The sequence below is a fragment of the Dipodomys spectabilis genome, unplaced genomic scaffold (assembly GCF_019054845.1).
Source record: "Dipodomys spectabilis isolate Male_0828 unplaced genomic scaffold, ASM1905484v1 ptg000107l, whole genome shotgun sequence".
Classification (NCBI taxonomy): domain Eukaryota; kingdom Metazoa; phylum Chordata; class Mammalia; order Rodentia; family Heteromyidae; genus Dipodomys; species Dipodomys spectabilis.
Window position 1 is genome coordinate 1,754,582 of NW_024870784.1, and position 18,606 is coordinate 1,773,187.

Sequence of the window (18,606 nt, forward strand, 5' to 3'; positions counted from 1 at the left end):
TTTTTAGTCTCTTATCAGCTCTTTCAAGTGTTTGCTCTAATGGCTATAAAGATGTCACAGGGTTTCAGCAGTACACTAGTGCCATCTACTGGCTACATGGAGCATTGAAGCATACAAGTTGAAAATATCAGACAGATGATTGGGAATGAAAACAGGAAGAACATACTAAGTACCATGTAACATCCCATACAGTACTTTATTTCTTACGAATCTCATTAAGATAGCTATAATGTTATGAGCTACGAATTTTGATTTTCTTCCTTGGTTTCTGGCTCCAATCTTCCATAGTCTTTGTTATTTCTTAAATGTCTTCCCTCTACCCCACCACTACTTTGGTTTGAACTCTGGCCCTTACACCGACTTAACTTGCTTGCTCAGGTGGACTTTACCATGCCTCCAACCCAACTTTTTGCTGGTTATTTTGGAAATAGAACCTTTCTTCATGTGTTGGCTTTGAAATTCATATCTCAACCTCTTGAGAAGCTAGAATTATAGGTATAAGCCATAGGTGCCCAGTTAGAATAGCAATTCAGGGGTATATAATTGTATCTCTAAGTGCCTCTTTCTTTTTTAAATAAAAAAAATATTTTGAAGAGGACTTGTTATGTTGCCCAGGTTGACTTTGAACTCCTGGCTTCAGGCGATCCTCTGTGTCAGCCCTGGGTAGCTGGCAGTGAGATGCACACAGCATACTACTATGCCTGGCATCCAGGCATTCTAGTGTTTCTCTCAAGTTATGAAAAATGTTTTTACTATAGTTCATGAAGTTTGTCTCTGTTTGTGTACATTTGTAAACATATACACTTAAATTTAAAAATTATGTACTTTACTATGAAAAAATTACAAATGAACACTAGTTAAAAATATTAATAACAGAAACAAAAACCCAAAACAAGCATCCTTAATTCTCTCTTGCCTCAGACTCTACATGAAGTGCCTACACTTTTGTACTGTGGGTTTTTTTTTCAGCTAATTATCAAGACCTCTAGGGATGGAGCTCATTGGTAGAGCACTTGTCCATATAGTTAAGGTCCTGGGTTCAATTCCCAGCATCTAAATTAAATAAATAGATATATAAATAAATGTAAGGATATAATTTCAGAGCTAAAAAATTTCAGTTTCAAAGTCTGTATTCTTTTTAGTCTAAATATGTATAATTATAAGCTAGAAGTATTTATATGACCAAGCAACAATTATTTTATGTAAATGATGAGAATATAGTTATACTACACATTAGTGAAATAAGACTTAAATGAGCCCCAAATTCAACTGCCACGTACCCAAGTAATGCTCATGGACTCTAACAACTTCACAAAGTCCTGGGTCTTCTGAATCCAGGGGCAAAATTCCTAAAAATTAAAGCAAGAAATTTAAGACAAAAAAAAACACAACTCCTCTTCCAGACAAATTCATTCCTAATGAAATTCATGATAATTTTATTCTGTGGAATTGTAAGGACAGTTGTAGTAATTCCAAGTGTGAGGAAGGGAGAGACTTCAGAAACATGGAAAGACACTACATGTTTTCTTATATGAACACTGTAATATCTATATTATTGCTTTCTCTCTCTTTTAACAAGCAAGACGATAGTGAATGTTCTAGAACCAATCAAAATTTGGGGCACCTAGTTACAATTTCTGACACATGGCTATCTTTCCCTTATTTTGGTTCCATAACACACCGTGCTATATTTTCATAAAATTACATTGTCCCCTAAGCTACTCATATTTTTGTTGTTGTTGGTCACAGGGTTGGAATTCAGGACTTGGGTGCTGTCCTTGAGGTTTTGTGCTCAAGACTAGTACTCTACAATTTTGAACCATAGCTCTACTTCTAGTTTTCTAGTCTCATGGACTTTCTTGCCTAGACTGGCTCTGAGCAGCAATCCTCAGATCTCAGCCTCCTGAGTAGCTATGATTACAGGCATGAGCCACTAGTGTCTGCCTGGTTACTCAGATTTTTTAATATCTGATCTCTTAGCAAAACAAAACCTTGTAAGTTATACAAAGTGTAACTGACTCCATGGCAGAAAAAAGGTCAGAATCAAAATATCAATTCTCCAAGAAAATATCTGAGTCAAAATCAGTCCTTAAAAAGTGAAAGAAGGCTGGGAAGGTGGCTCAGTGGTAGAGCGCTTGCCCTGCATGCATGAGGCCCTGGGTTCGATTCCTCAGCACCACACAAGCAAATGAAAAAAGCCGGAAGTGGCGCTGTGGCTCAAGCGGTAGAGGAGCTGAAGAGCTAAGGAACAGCGGCCAGGCCCAGAGTTCAGGCCCCACGACCGTACCCCCCCAAAAAAAAGTGAAAGAAAAAGCTGGGTGCTAGTGGCTCAGGCCCATAATCCTAGCCACTCAGGAGGCTGAGACCTGGGATTGCAGTGTGAAGCCAATCCCGAAAAGATAAGTCCATGAAACTCTTAGCTCTAATAAAATACTGGGAAAAAAAAAAAGTAGGAAGTGGAGTTGTGGTTCAAATGGCAAAGTGCTAACCTTGAGCAAAAGCTGCTCAGGTACAGTACCCAGGCCCAGAGTTCAAGCGTCAGGACTAGCATACATACAAGAAAACTACAACCAAACAAAACAAAAACCTTTCTACAAATCTATGTATCAATCTATGTAAATATCAATCTATCTATGTATCTAGCTACTTTTTGTGGTACTGGGGTTTGCACTCAGGGCCTCAAGGCACACTACCACTTGAGTCATGCACCTACCCCTTTTTTGCTTTACTTATTTTTGGGGATAAGGTCTTGCATTTTTGTCTTTAACAGTTTCAAGTATGTCAGGAGGCTTAAATATTTTCCAAGTTTATATGAGTATCTACATGAAGATTCAGAAGTTTCAAAAACTTCTCAAAAATTGATACTGTATAAATGTTTGTGTGACTGTCTTGGCTTAAGTTTAAATGCGTGTTTTGTAAAAATATTAAAGTAATTGTGAATTAGAAAGTGTCAAGCCAGGGCTGGGAAGGTGGCTCAGTGGTAGAGTGCTTGCCTTGCATGCATGAGGCCCTGGGTTCGATTCCTCAGCACCACATAAACAGAAAAAGCCAGAAGTGGCGCTGTGGCTCAAGCGATAGAGCGCTTGCCTTGAGCTGAAGAGCTGAGAGACAGCGCCTAGGCCCAGAGTTCATGTCCATGACCGGCAAAAAAAAAAGAAAGTGTCAAGCCAGTTTTTAGTTCTACAGATGACACAGGGATGCTCTGTGGATTCGGGTCATGGAGAACAGAGCCACTTACACGGCCATGTCAGCCAGCCATCCTCAAGCACAGGATGCTAGACAAGCTACAGAATGAAGTCTGGGCAGGAAAGCACCCCTTCAGCAACTCTGGTCATTTTTCTGCCTAGAGTATCCAAATATTTGTGAACTTTAAATGTCTTGCTAATTAAGATAAAATCTCCAATTTGCTTCCTGAATGGACATTTGAGAACACATGCAAATGCTAAGAACATATTTTTTGCACTGCTAGGGATGGGACAGGGGGCCTCACGTGTGACAGGCAATCCTTCTACCACAGATCGACCCTCCTAGCCCAACTAAGTATTTTTATCTAATGAGCATAATGAACTATAATAATTACATAGGATTGAACTGTGACCTGTATAACTTACCAACTACTTCATCGTCTCGTTGAAAGAATGATACCTTGCTTCCAACTAAACAGTAAAGAAAATTAATAGTTATTATGATGATGTGACTTAACATAATTCTTGTTTAACAAGTCAAAGGATCCATGGGTTTACAAAAAAGCATTTGTTCTGAGAAATGGCCAAAGACCTCTAGGACATTCTGATGGGTTAGAATACTTTGGTTTCTATAGAAAATCCAGGTCACATGTTTTTTCTCTTTAGCTGTCAGCCAATTTAGCCAACTATGTGGATTACAAGTAAAGGAGGGGAATTCATTATATAGCTTATATGATGCTTAATCTTTCATTGTTAATTAACATTAATGAATGTGTGCCAGTACTGGGGCTTGAACTTGGGGCTTAGGTGCTATCCCTTTGTCTTTTCACTCAAGGCTAGTGTTCTACCGCTTGAGCTACAGCTTCATTCTAGGCTTTGTGGTGTTTAATTGGAGATGAGTCTCACAGCTGGGTGCTGGTGGCTCACGCCTGTGATCCTAGCTACTCATGAGGATGAGATCTGAGGATCGCGGTTCAAAGCCAGCCTGGGCAGGAAAGTCTGTGAGACTCTTATATCCAACACACCACTAGAAAACCAGAAGTGGCGCTGTGGCTTAAGCAGTAGAGTGCTTGCCTTGAGCTGAAGAGCTGAGGGACAGCGCCCAGGGCCAGAGTTCAGGCCCCACGACCAGACCCCCCCCCCCCCCAAAAAAGAAAAAAAAAGTAGAGAATAAGTGAATTAATAAATGATCATCTAGTAATTATTGTTGTTCTCACATTTTTAATAGTCTAAGCAGATTAAAGGAGAGGAAATGACATTATCATTGAGCTAAATCATGAGATTCTATGAAGAAAAATATTTAACATTATACATTAAAATTACAGATAAAGCTCAAATATAGTCTCCCCTCTATTAACACTTACCTACACATACATGTAGTATGATAAAGCATAAACTAATTGATCATGAACTAGTTATTCTTAAATATTAATAGGTCTATTTAGAAACAAATTATTTCAAATACTATGCTTACTGTTATAGTGTCAAACAACTGCATATTAAGCATAAAATACACACACAAACACATATATTAAATTCTGCCTCCCCCCTCCTTCCCCCGTCCCAGGCCTAGGGCTTGAACTCAGAGCCTGGGCACTGTCCCTAAGCCTATTTGTGCTCATGGCCGGCACTTTACCACTTGAGCCACAGTGCCACTTGTGGCTTTTTCTTAGTGGTTTATTAGAGATAAGAGTCTTGCATACTTTTCTTCCCCGTGATCCTCAGATCTTAGCCTCCCGAGTAGCTAGGATTACAGGTGTGAGCCACTGGCGCCTGGCCATAAAAAATATTTAAAGATGATCATGAAGGCTTATTTTTCTTCAGAAACTGATTTTTGTATGAGTATAGTACTGAACTTGTAATGGTCCAATTTTAGGTGAACTTTAAATTTGAATGTGATGTAGTCAATGATGATTATCAAGGCTGATTCTCATGAGCAGTTTCTGCTTGGGGGTAAAGGTCATAGGGAAAGCCCTTGCCTAGCACTGAAGAGGCCCTGGTCTGATGCTCAGAATTGCAAAGCAGATGGGCTGGGAAGGTGGCTCAGTGGTAGAGTGCTTGCCTTGCATGCATGAGGCCCTGGGTTCGATTCCTTGGCACCACATAAGCAGAAAAAGCCAGAAGGGGCACTGTGGCTCAAGTTGTAGAGAGCTAGCCTTGAGCTGAAGAGCTAAGGGACAGCGTGCAGGCCCAGAGTTCAGGCCCCACAACTGGAAAAAAAAAAAATTGCAAAGCAGAGAGGGAAGGAGAAAACGTTGGTCATCCTATTATTCTACTTGGTTACTCATATATCATATTACTCTAAATAGTTACTGAATTCTAGTAAGTTCTTCAATTATAAATTAAGCCCTAGTTGTTCTTTTTTGTCAGTCATGGAGCTTGAACTCTGGGCCTGGGCGCTGTCCCTCAGCTCTTCAGCTCAAGGCTAGTGCTCTACCACTTGAGCCACAGCGCCCACTTCTGGCTTTTTCTGTTTATGTGGTGCTGAGGAATCAAACTCAGGGCCTCATGCATGCGAGGCAAGCACTCCTTCACTGTGCTACCTTCCTAGCCCCTAAGAGCTATTTTTAAATAAAAAAAAAATCATACTTTAATTTATATTTGAAAGCACGTATAATTTTAAGTAACAGTATATATATGTTATTATTTAAATTCATTTACTTTAGATTGCTGGACTCCAGTGTTTCACATCTATAATCCTAGGTACTCAGGAGGCTGAGATCCGATTATTACAGTTCAAACCAGCCAAGATAGAAAAATCCATGATACTCTATTGCCAACTAACCAGCAAAAAGCTGAATTGGGAAGTAGAGCTGTGGCTCAAAGTGGTATAGTGCTAGCCTTAAGAAAAAGAGCTCAGGGACAGTACCCAGGCCCTGAGTTCAAGCCCAAGACTAACAAAAAAAAAAGCTGAAATGGAGGTATGGCTCAATTGGAAGATCACCAGCTGTATATGTGTCTGTGTGTACATAAATAAGCCAAATAAAACAAAAGAGAAGATAAAAAGATATTTATATTTGTAAACTTACCATCTAACACAATTCCAGCAACTTCTCTACCAACAGGAAAGAAATCCTTTTCCATCTTCATCTCTGCAAGAAGCTAAGTGATGACAAAGGTAATTAAGACATTATGGTCAAGAATCCCAAAAAAGTAGAGAATATATTCTAAAGTCTATCACACATGAGAAATATAAGATCAGAAAAAGCAGGGAAAATATAATTCAGTTTTTGGAATTAGACAAAGCATACAGCTTTACAAATAGCTTTCTCTACAGAATAGGAATCTAAAAGTTTTCAGAGGAATTAGTTGATATTCAGGACTTAATCATGAGTAGCATTACTGAAATCACCATTGGCAGCCTTTATTTAATATACTTACTTTGCCAAGATGAAGTAAAATTATAACAGTAACGTGCTGTAGTTGGTGGAACACTGTTTACCAGCACCTATTCATGTAGGACGAACAAACGAAACCTGCCCAATGAGGACAAAATGTTCTCCTCTCCTAGACCTTTAAAAGTCATCCAGGCAGATGCTGGTGGCTCATGCCTGTAATCCTAGCTACCTGGGAGGTTGAGATCTGAGAACTGTCGTTCAAAGCCAACCTGGGCAAGAAAGTCTGTGAGACTCCTATCTCCAATTAACCACTCAAAACTAGAAGTGGTACTGTGGCTCAAAGTGGTAGAGTGCTAGCTCTGAGCAAAAGACAATGTCCAGGCCCTGAATTCAAGCCCCATGACCAATGAAAAAAGAAGTCATGATGGATTTTCTTGCAAGGGAACAGGTAGGAAGAGCTAATGGATATTCACAGAACAATCACCACATGCTGTGCTCATGATATGTGAAGTTTAAGACTAAATCTTTATTTTGAAGAGATCAGTATTTAGTATTATTAGTATTATATATATATATATATATATATATATATATATATATATATATATATTAGTATTAGAATTACTAAGTTCTTGTCTTTGGAAATAACATAGTCATGTAAACCTGTATTTAAGTTCCTGAGACAATACTGGAAATCTTTAATGTGTTTGTAGGTATCAATACTTATTTTAGAAACAGTAGGTAAAAAAGAAATTGATCCAGGGCTGGGAAGGTGGCTCAGTCGTAGAGTGCTTGCCTTGCATGCATAAGGCACTGAGTTCAATTCCTCCAGCACCACATAAGCAGAAAAAGCCAGAAGTGGTGCTGTGGCTCCAGTGGTAGAGTGCTCACCTTGAGCTGAAGAGCTGAGGGACAGCGCCCAGGTCCAGAGTTCAGGCCCCATGACCAACAAAAAAAAAAGAAAAAGGAAAAGAAAAAAAGAAATTGATCCAGCTGTCAATGGCTATAATCAAGTTACTCAGGAGGCTGAGATCTGAGGATCACGTTTGAAGCCAGCCTAGGCAGTAAAGTCTGTGAGACTTTTAATCTCCAAAAAATTAATCAGAAAAAGCCAGAGGTAGAGCTGTGGCTCAAGTGGCAAAGTGTAAGCCTTGGGCACAAAGAGGATCAGGGACAGTAGCCAGGCCCTAAGTTCAAGCCCCAGGACCAACCAGCAAAAAAACAAAAAAAAAGAAATTACAATTTGTTTGTATATTCTCTTTTTCAATTAAAAAATATACTATATGTCTACTTGCTTTACAGAAGTCTCTTTCTCAAAGTGGAATTTTATAATTTTCTTGTGATATTCACATGACAGTTTCATAGAAATATTATATTTTCTCTCAGTAGTTATTATTAGTTTAGTATTAGTATTATTGGTGGTGGTACTGGGGCTTGAATTCAGGGTCTTGCACTTGCTAGGCAGGCATTCGAGCCATGTATCCAGTCCTATTTTGCTTTAATTATTTATGAGTAGGGTCTCATATTTTTACTCAGGGTGGGCCTGGACTTTATTCTCCTATCTATGGCCTCCTACACAGCTAGGATCACAGTTATATACTACTATACTCAGCTTACTGATGAAGATGGGGTCTTGCTAACTTTTTGAGGAAACAAGCCTTGAACCTTGATGCTCATGATATCTGCCTCTCAAGTTTCTGGGATGCTTGTTTTGAGTCATCTTGCCTGGCGTTACTGTTTTTCTTTTTTTCTTTTTCGTTCTTTTTTTTTATTGTTTTTGTCAGTTGTGGGGCTTGAAATCTGGGCCTGGGCACTGTCCCTCAGCTCTTCAGCTCAAGGCAAACACTCTACGCCTTGGGCCACAGCACCACTTCTGGTTTTCTAGTGGTTTATTGGAGATAAGAGTCTCACGGACTTTCCTGCCAGGGCTGGCTTTGAACCATGATCCTCAGCTCTCAGCCTCCTGAGTAGCTAGGATTACAGGCGTGAGCCACTGGTGCCCAGCTACTGTTTTTCTTTTGAGTTATAATAGTTATAGTTATAGCCAAAATAGCATCCTACTTTTTTCACTTACTATAAGTCTTTGCATACATTACTACATAGTTTTTATAATCATTATGTTAAAGGTATGTATTATTTAACTAATATTTGCTGCAATTTATCATTTCTTTGCTATACAGGAAGATTCTTTCCTAGATTTAGGTTTAAATAGATTTTTCATAGTTTTTTTAAATGCAGTTTATTAACATAAAATTTTATAAACAAGGACTATTTACTAGTATTCTTTGCGAAAACTTCAATGAATATCACTTATTCATTCTCAAGTCACAGACAGAGTTGACTAAGGGTAATATTTTATTCCTCTTTGGCTTTATTGAAGAAAATTTTTAGATGCCTAGAAATTATGGTGACAATATAATCTAATAAAAACAGAGAATAACAAACTATAGTATTAATTTTTAAGAAAAAGTTGGGTGCTATTGGCTCATGCCTCTAATCCTAGCTACTTAGGAGGCTGAGATCTCAGTAAGGAGATGCTTTATAGCCAGCTGGGTCAGACAAACCCAAGAGACTCTTCTCCAAAAAGATGGAACTGTAAATGGGGTTCAAATGGTAAAGTGCCAACACTGAGCAAAAAAAGCCAAGTGAGAATGAGAAGCTCTGAGTTCAGGCCCAGAACTAGGGAAACACAACAAACAACAACAGAAAATGAAACAAAACAAAAATCTAAGGAAAAGTTAGGCCTGTGATGCATATTTATAATCCCAGATCTGGGCAAGCTGAGGTAAGAATATTGTAAGTACAAGGCCAGCCTGGGCTACTCAGTGAGACCCTGGTTCAAAAAACAAACCTGAAAAAACTTTCCATGCTCTACTTATTGTGGCACATGTTAATATTGTTTATTTACCATTTGAATAATTCCCATGTATTCTTATGGTCAATAATAAGAGTTTAGTGAAGAGTAGCAGAATAGTACAAGATTTGAGATACGTGCTTAAGATAGAGACAAAAAGAAAATGAGATGTACAAGTTGTTATGTCGAAAAATGAAATTTACAAAACAAAGGAGGCAACAATGCTTGATAAGAAATGTACTCATTATCTTGTCCATGTAATTTTAACTCCTCTGTATGGTATTTTCATAGTAATAATAATAATAATAAATGATTTAAGAATATGAACTATGTGTAAAGACATGAACTAGAAATATCTACATAATCAATGGTTAAGAAATTGATTAGATTTCCAGTTTCAATTATTACTGCACCAACAAAGATAATTTTTTCTTCCTTGACTTACAGGTTTTAATAATTATAAACTCAGTTTTTGCAAAGAAAAGGAGTTAATAGCATAAACTCCTAAAAATATGTGACCTTCTATTCAACCATTAATTTATTTTAATGTAGAATTACACAAATACAAAGTATTTTTGCTAGTGGTAGTTTCTGTCAAGGGCAACAATTTCTTGGCGTTCAGAGGTCAGTCTCCATTATGTTTGTACACTAAATATATGTTGAAATGCTCCTTTGACTTCTGGTAATAATAAAAACACCCATACCTTTGTATTTATCTGGCTCAGAGCACATGCTTTAACTTGAAGTTTCACAAAGTTGTCCTCCATAACAGGAAGATTTTCCTAGTGTCAAACAATAAAAAATTGCTATGAGAATACTCCTTATTTTGTGAAAATTTTCATTCATAGTTGCACAATGTTAAACTGATCTCAACTGTTATGGCTAACAATTTTAAAAGCTACAGTTATCTGACATTTGTTTAATAAAAAAAATAAAGGTGAGAGAATAAAGGTGAGGGTCCGATGATACTGTATAAAAGGAAATGTACTTATTTCCTGACTCATGTAACTGTATATCTGTATATCACTCCAAAATAATAATAAGGTAAATTTAAAAAAAAAGAGAGAGAGAGAGAGGGGCTAGGAAGGTGGCTCAGTGGGAGAGTGCTTGCCTTGCATGCATGAAGCCCCTGGGCTCGATTCCTCAGCACCACATAAACAGAAAACAGTTGGAAGTGGCGCTGTAGCTCAAATGGTAGGGGGTTAGCCTTGAGCTGAAGAGCTGAGGGGCAGTGCCCAGGCCCAGAGTTCAAGACCCACCACTGACTGAAAAAAAAGAAAGAAAGAAAGGAAGGAAGGAAGGAAGGAAGGAAGAAAGAAAGAAAGAAAGAAAAGAAAGAAAAAAAACAGGTACTGGTGACTCAAGCTGTAATCCTAGCTAGTCAGGAGGCTGAGATCTAAGGATTATATCGAAGCCAGCCCAGGCAAGAAAGTCCATGAGACTCTTATCTCCAATAAATTACTTAGAAAAAGCTGGAAGTGGTGCTATGGCTCAAGTGGTAGAGCATTAGCCCTGAGCACAAATAGGCTCAGATACAGTACCTATACCCTGAGTTTTACTTATAAAAACTTTAGGGTTCATATTTTGAAAACTACTAAGATGCCTGGGTATATGTCTAGATAATAAACTTAGGTTAATAAAGCTGAGCAATAAATACATACTTTATTTTACCTTAAATACTCTGACAGTACCAGACTTTACTATTCATGATGGATAGCCATGAACATACACAACGTAGTCTTTAGTAATATTCTGATTTTATTATGCTGTATATAAAATTATTTAGAGAGTCACCTGTTACTGTCTTCTTAATGCCTTGGATATTTCAGTGTGTCCCATGGGAGAGGCCAACATCCAAAATTAATGGAATTTAATTACTTCTCATATTCATAGCCATATAAAACTTTAAATACCCAAAAGTATTCCAAATTCAGGCACTTAGCATGATTTAAACCATACTATTAAATATATTAACACCTCTCCAGTGATCTTTACCCTGGGGTCATCATGAATTAAAATATTCTCAACTCTTGATACATCCAAAGTTAAATCAAAGACTGGCAAATAATAACTCTTATGTAGCATTACCCTCTACATTACACCAACAGAGATTACTATTTTACTTGACATAAACACAATAACTTTTTAAATTTCAGATTTGATATTTAGTAATATATCTGAAGATACCCAAAATATTGAGGAATTTTCAAACTGTGGTTTATGCAAACCTGGAGACCATTTTTCTCTAGGACCAATCAAATTTAGATTTTAAATACTCTGTGATTCAATGGTACCAATCAAACTGATATTTGGACATCTGATTTAAATAATTTTTGAGTTAATTAAAAAAGAGAAAAACCGGATTATGTTCACCATCCAGAAATTCTATTATGAAATGCTGATAAGCATGTAGCAATTAATTTTTATTCCTAAGTTACACTGAAATTATTCTGGCTTACTACAAACTTTATTGTATAAACCATATGTAGAAGTTTTACTATTTGTGTTTAAAGTAGTAAAAAACTAGAGATCAAAGGTCAGTAAATGAGATAACTTTGGCATGTTTCAAAATTTATGTCAAAGGTCTGAATTCAAACCTTAGTACCTTAAAAAAAAATTGTTGCCTGGTACCAGTGGCTCCTGCCTATAATCCTAGATACTCAGGAAGCTAAGATCTGAGGATCAAAGTTCAAAGCTAACTAGGCAGGAAACTCCATGAGACTCTTACCTCCAATAAACTACTAATCTCAAGTAGTAGAGAGCAAAGCCAGGAGCAAAAAAATCCTAAGTAACAAGCCAAGGGCCTGAGTTCAAGCTGTAGGACTGGCACCATATTTATTTATTTATTTATTTTTGTCGGTTGTAGGGCTTGAACTCTGGGCCTGGGCACTGTCCCTCAGCTCTTCAGCTCAAGGCTAACACTTTAGCACTTGAGTCACATCACCACTTCCGGCTTTTTCTGCTTATGTGGTGCTGAGGAATCGAACCCAGGGCTTCATGCATGCAAGGCAAGCACTCTACCACTGAGCCACCTTCCCAGCCCAATTTTTTTTTAAACAATGTTTTTCTACCTTTTCTGCTTTATGAAATAGTGTATTTTCTTGAAAAAATGGCTACAATCTGTTAACGTGTGTTGAGTGCTAGTCTGAATAGATTAGACAGCCTTCCTCCACCCTTAGGGATAAGGGTGGAGAATGAACCCTGCATGCTAGAAAAGTGCTCTACCTCTACATCCCCAATAAATTGGGTAATTTTGCAATATAGACTGTTGCTGCTGCTCTGTTTTCCTCATGCCTTTCATATTACTACTCTGAGGAACAAAAAAATCTTTTGTAGCAGCTCTTTTAAAAATATATTTATAGCTGGGCATCCATGGCTCACATCTGTAATCCTAGCTATTCAGGAGGCTGAGATCAGAGGATTGAAGTTCAAAGCCAGCCAGGCAGGAATGGGCCATGAGACTCTTATCTCCAACTAATCACCAGAAAACCAGAAGTGGTGCTGCGGCTCATAGTGGTACAGCACCAGCCTTGAGAGAAAGAGCTCAAGGACAGCGCCCAGGCCCTCAATTCAAGCCCTCATGGCCAAAAAAAAAAGTATCTATTTATGTTTGCAGTGTAACATGAATCACCATTTTCATACAAAGATTAAAGGAAATTAATTCAGAGAGTTTCATTTAAACTTTTGCTTATTTAGTTCTATTCAAAGTAACTAATGCTGTTCTTAAAAGTTGGTCCATTACTTATGGAGAATTCATTATCTTATCTTTTTTAACAATTAGACAATTTTTCTTACCTTTTCTTGAAATACAAATGCTATTTCTTCATTTGTAGAACCTTGTTGAAAATATAAGCCTTTCATAGTAGTCACCTAAAACAAACAAATTCAATTAAAGGTTCCCAAAGCAAATGAAAACTGGAAAAATCTTACTGGCAAAGGATAAAATGGCAACTATGAATATTGTCTTCAAACAGGTAAATTTAGAGGTGAGATCAAATAAGAGAATATGCAACATGACAAAATGATCGTGCACTCCTGTAATCCAGCACCTGCAATCCTAGTTTAGGATTGGGGAATAGGCCAGCCTAGGCAAAAAGAAAAAAAAAAGTAGGAAAAAGTGAACCACTAGAAACTGGTTAAAATTGTTGAAACTGTAACCTGTAATTCTTTGGTTTATAAGTTTATAAGCCTTTTCCATAGCTAGTTCATTCTTCTCCCCACCTCCCATTTCTTTTTTTGTGGTACTGGGAGTTTGAATTCAGGATCCTGAACTTATCAAGAAGGTATCCTATCATTTGAGACACTGTCAGTTTTTTTTTTTGTTGGTTGTGGGGCTTCAACTCTGGGCCTGGGCGCTGTCCCTCAGCTCTTTAGCTCAAGGCTAGCGTTCTACCACTTGAACCACAGGGCCTCTTCCGGTTTTCTGGTGGTTTATTGACAATAAGAGTCTCATGGTCTTTCCTGCCTTGGCTGGCTTTGAACCACGATCCTTAGCTCTCCCTCCTGAGTAGCTTGGATTACAGGTGTGAGCCACTGGGGTGGCCCGGCCCTTTTTTTTTTTTTTTGGTGCCAATCTTGAGCTTTGAACTTAGGGCCTGCGTGCTGTCCCTGACCTTTTTTTTTTTTTGTCGGCCGTGGGGCTTGAACTCTGGGCCTGGGCGCTGTCCCTCAGCTCTTCAGCTCAAGGCGAGCGCTCTACCACTTGAGCTACAGCGCCACTTCCGGTTTTCTGGTGGTTTATTGGAGATAGGAGTCTCACGGTCTCTCTTGCCTGGGCTAGCTTTGAACTGTGATCCTCAGATCTCAGCCTCCTGAGTAGCTAGGATTACAGGCGTGAGCCACCAGCACCCGGCTCCCTGACCTTTTTTGTTCCTGGATAGCACTTTACTATTTGAGCTAAGGCTCTACTTCTAAGGCTTTTTTAGTATTATTGGAGAAAAGTGTCCCACAGACTTTCATGCCAGTCTGGCTTTGAACCCTGATCCTCAGATCAGCCTTCTGAGTAACTAGGATTACAGGTGTGAGCCACTGGAGCCTGGCCCTTTTGCATTTTTGTTCACTTTATGTCAGGTGGGTCTGGGCTTTGATCCTATTTCTGTTCTTTTGGTGCTAGGATGGTAGGTACATGCCAAAGCACACGCAGCCATTGTGCATTCCCTGTGGTTTGGGATGACAGGTGCGCGTCACTGTGTCCAGCCACTGACCGAATGCAGCCTTGTCACCTTTCATGCCAGAAAGTACAAGACCAGGATGTCTGCTGCCCAAGTAGCTATGTTACAGGACTGAGTGTGCCCAGCTTCCACAGCTTTACATTTTCATAGTAATCATATTGCGAGCCTTTAAAAAAATGTAAATTTATACAAGTATGAAAGAGATTTAGAAAGCACACAAACCGTAAAAGTACAGCTTGTGCAATTTTAAAGTGAACATGCTCCTGTCACCAGGAAACACATCATTACTGGAAATTCAGAAGCTCTTCTGCCTGCTTCTAGTTACCACCTGCCTTGTCATTGCCTCTTAAGAAACCCAGTACCCAAGACTGTCAACAGCATGGTCCTCTGAACTTACAGAAATGAGATCATAAGCCTACCTTTATGTCTGTTCCATTTCTCTCTCTCTCTCTCTCTCTTTTGTCAGTCTTGGGGCTTGAACTCTGGGCCTGGGCACTGTCCCTCAGCTTTTCCTAGCATTCTACCACGTGAGCCACAATGCCACTTCCCATTTTCTGAATGGTTTATTGGCGATAAGAGTCTCATGGACTTTCCTGCCCAGGCTGGCTTTGAACTGAGATCCTCCGATCTCACCCTCCTGAGTAGCTAGGATTACAGCCATGAGCCATTGCTGCCCATCTTCATTTCTCTTAATATTACTTTGGTTTCACTCATGTTGCTTGTGGTTGCAGTCCATTTACTTCCTGATCTATATAATTGCATTGTATGAGTAAGTCACTGTCTTCCATTCCACTACACATGAGACATTTGATTTGTTTCTAGTTTGGAGGCTCTTAAATATTTTGAGAAACATTTTTGTACAAGTTATTATTGCATATATTTTATGGATAAGAAAACTGCATCTCACAAACCCCAACTGGGGATTGAACTCCCCACCAAATAAATTTCAAAGACATTTATACTCACAGCTGGGGCTCAGCTCACTGCACTAGTGGTGCCAGATGCGGGACCCAAACCAAGTGCTACTGATGAATTCCAAAGTTATTATTTTTAACTATTAATGCTTAATGGTTTCCTGCCTAACAGGACATATCACTTAAAGCTATAATTTTTCAATTCCTTTAGGATAATTATTAAGTGCTTGTTGATACAACTGTACATATAATTTGTAGGTCCCAGTACACAGTGAAAGTGTGAAATTAATTTAAAAGTTATTAAAATTTCCTAGCTGGCAATAGCAGAACACCAAACTAAGGATGGGCCCCTTCTAAGCATGAGGTGTAGTAACACTCGAGTCTCATGTCCATGTACCAGCCTGGTTTCATGCTGACATATTAGTAGATCTAACTGGATTCATACAAAAGGATTTTTTCCTAAGTGTAGCTGAGCAATGGTTTGTAGGATGAGATAATCCAATGCTGGGACTAATGAAATGTGAATACACACGTAAGACATAGATGAAGATTATATATGTAACATGTATAAATAAAGCATGTAAGGACAGGGTGACCTAGGTGAAATGGTTAGACGAATCCTACCCCTGGGGTTATTGAAAGTCATTATTTGTACCAATGTGTTTTTGGACATGTGGATAAAAGGGAAGAATCTCAGCATTGCTACCACAAATTTTCCCTACATTAAATCTAACCTCTTCTGCTAGTTTTCAAGGTTCTTTAAAACAGCTACTAAGCTTTTCCCAGTCTATTTTACTCCACCCATAACTTTTAACTTTTTAATACAGTTTGAGTCAGTGTGACTTCATACCATATGGTTACCCCGCCTGAGGTTTTCCAGGCAAGGCCTGTTCTCTGAGAATGTGCTATACTAACTCTGCAGATTCTGCTAAATAAACAAAGATCAAGTCCTACTTCCTTAGCAGGAATCACCTTTGGTGACAGTCAGTCTATCCCATCCAAGTGAAAGAAATAAGGCCCTAGCACAAAACAAAGAAGGTTCTTTTCCCACAAACCAACCTATCACACACCAGGCTCTTTAGCAGGTGCTAGGATTCAATGATGGGCAGGCAAATGGATCCCAGTCTCACATAAATCATTCCATGTATAACAATTGTGTTAGGTAGCAGCAAGGGAAAAGGTCATTATGGCTGCTAGGAGCAGATCTAGTATTAGAACTCCTTACTGCTGGAATCTAAGTTCAATATTCAGGAAAAGTTCCACTATGCTAACTCACCTGGGCTGTTCACCAAGGGAGACACTGGTTTAACCAATGACCCTTTTGTCCCTTGTTACTGAACATTATTTCTCTCACTTTCTCTTCTTTTTCCTACCCCCTCAGCAAAAGGCAGACAGTGCAGTATGCTTTGTACATGCATTCTGGCTTCAGCTTCAAGTTTGCATAGCAATTTTCAGTGCATTGGGCTACACCTTGCTTTTCTTATACAAACGATCCTGGAGATCACACGATATACATACAGATTTTCCTATTCTTTTCTTCCAACTGTGAAATATTCCATGATGTGAGTGAATTTCAGATAATGGATAGATTATTTGGAATCATTATTAATTAATTAAAATTAATTAAAATTATGCCAGAATCAGTAGCTTTGTTTACATTCTGTTCTGTAACATGGAAGTAAATCTTTTTCATCTTTTTGATTGTGCTGGTCTTGAGGCTTGAACTGAGGGCCATGAGCTTTATGCTCATGGTTGACAATCTATCACTTGAACCAAACCTCCACTTTCAGGGTTTTTTTTTTTGTTAGTTAATTGGAAATAAGAGTCTCATAGACTTTCCTACACTAAGCTGGCTTCCAACCACAATCCTCACATCTCAGCCTCCTGAGTAGCTAGGATTTCAGGCATGAGCCATTTTAAAACATGTATTTAATATAAAGATTTACACTTCCTAACCCAACACCAATGGTTCATATCTATATTCTTAGCATCTCAGGAGCTTGAGACCTGGAGGGTTGGTGTTCAAATCCAGCTCAGGCAGGTAAGTCCACAAGACACCCATCTCCAATTACAGGCAAAAATGCTGGACTAGAGACACGACTCAAGTGATAGAGTACCAGCCATCAGCATGTGAGCAAAGCAAGAACAAGAAGCCCTAAGTTCATAACCTCTATCATCTATAAGTTTTCTTTTGCCAGTCCTCGGCCTTGAACTTAGGACCTGGGTACTGTCCCTGAGCCTCTTTGTGCTCAAGGCTGATGCTCTACCACTTGAGCTACATCATGACTTATGGCTTTTTGTGAGAAGCTTATTAGAGATAAGAGTTTTAAAGACTTTTCCAACCTGAGCTAGCTTTGAATTTTTATTTTCAGATTCTCAGCTTCCTGAGTAGCTAGGATTAAAGGTATGAGCCACCAGTGCCCAGTAATACTTCTAACTTCTCTTAAAATTTCTAAGATCTCCTGGATGCCAGTGGCTCACACCGTAATCCTAGCTACTCAGGAGGCTAAGATATGAGGACAAAGGTTTGAAGGCAGCCAGGGCAAGACAGTCTATGGGACTCTTATCTCTAGTTAATCACAAAAAAGCCAGCAGTAAATCTGTGGTTCAAGTCCCTGAGAATAAAAGCTCAGGGACAGAGTCCAGTACTTGAATTCAAGCCTGAGGACCAGCACATAAATATGTAAGATCTGGGCAATACTTGGCCCACTGTCCTTCAAGGTAATTACAAATTGAGGCAGGGGTTATCAGTCTTGTTTCTACCCTTCATTACATACCAACAAATTTTATTTTATTTACCAACTAGGGATCTTTCTCAGCTATTGGGTCTTGGCTAAATCAGCTCCCTGGTTATTTTTGTTTCATTTTGACACTTGGTTTCTTGATATATAGCATACGCTGGCCTCTACCTCTTGGTCTTCTTGCTTCTAATCTGTATATTGGGATTACAGATGTACAAATTTGCTGAGCAATACCTCTTATTATTAAATAAACCTCCTACTCAAGCCTACAGCTACTAGAGCTGCTCCTTCTAGAATGGAATAATTCCATATCAATGTCTTGATTTTACAGCATCTTCTTTTCTGATTATGGAAGCCCCTTTTTCTCTGCTTACTGAATTTTAAAACTAATCTGAACTCATGG

The 18,606-nt window shown here is 38.7% G+C and overlaps 1 protein-coding gene across 6 annotated transcripts in view; it reads right to left on the reverse strand.

Moving 5' to 3' along the window:
- The window catches only part of Cryzl1 (crystallin zeta like 1), a 37,801-nt gene that overhangs the window by 14,406 nt on the left and 4,789 nt on the right, over positions 1-18,606 (reverse strand). For 4 of the 6 annotated variants that reach the window (XM_042687249.1, XM_042687246.1, XM_042687252.1 and 1 more), the window contains exons 2-6: positions 13,173-13,247; positions 10,082-10,159; positions 6,215-6,287; positions 3,612-3,656; positions 1,281-1,349 (exon numbers count right to left, since the gene is read on the reverse strand). In XM_042687249.1, coding sequence (XP_042543183.1) covers positions 1,281-1,349; positions 3,612-3,656; positions 6,215-6,287; positions 10,082-10,159; positions 13,173-13,238 — 331 coding nt within the window. In that variant the 5' untranslated portion in view covers positions 13,239-13,247. The remainder of the gene's footprint in view (positions 1-1,280; positions 1,350-3,611; positions 3,657-6,214; positions 6,288-10,081; positions 10,160-13,172; positions 13,248-18,606) is intronic. The other 2 variants (XM_042687250.1, XM_042687248.1) reach the window with 2 other exon arrangements.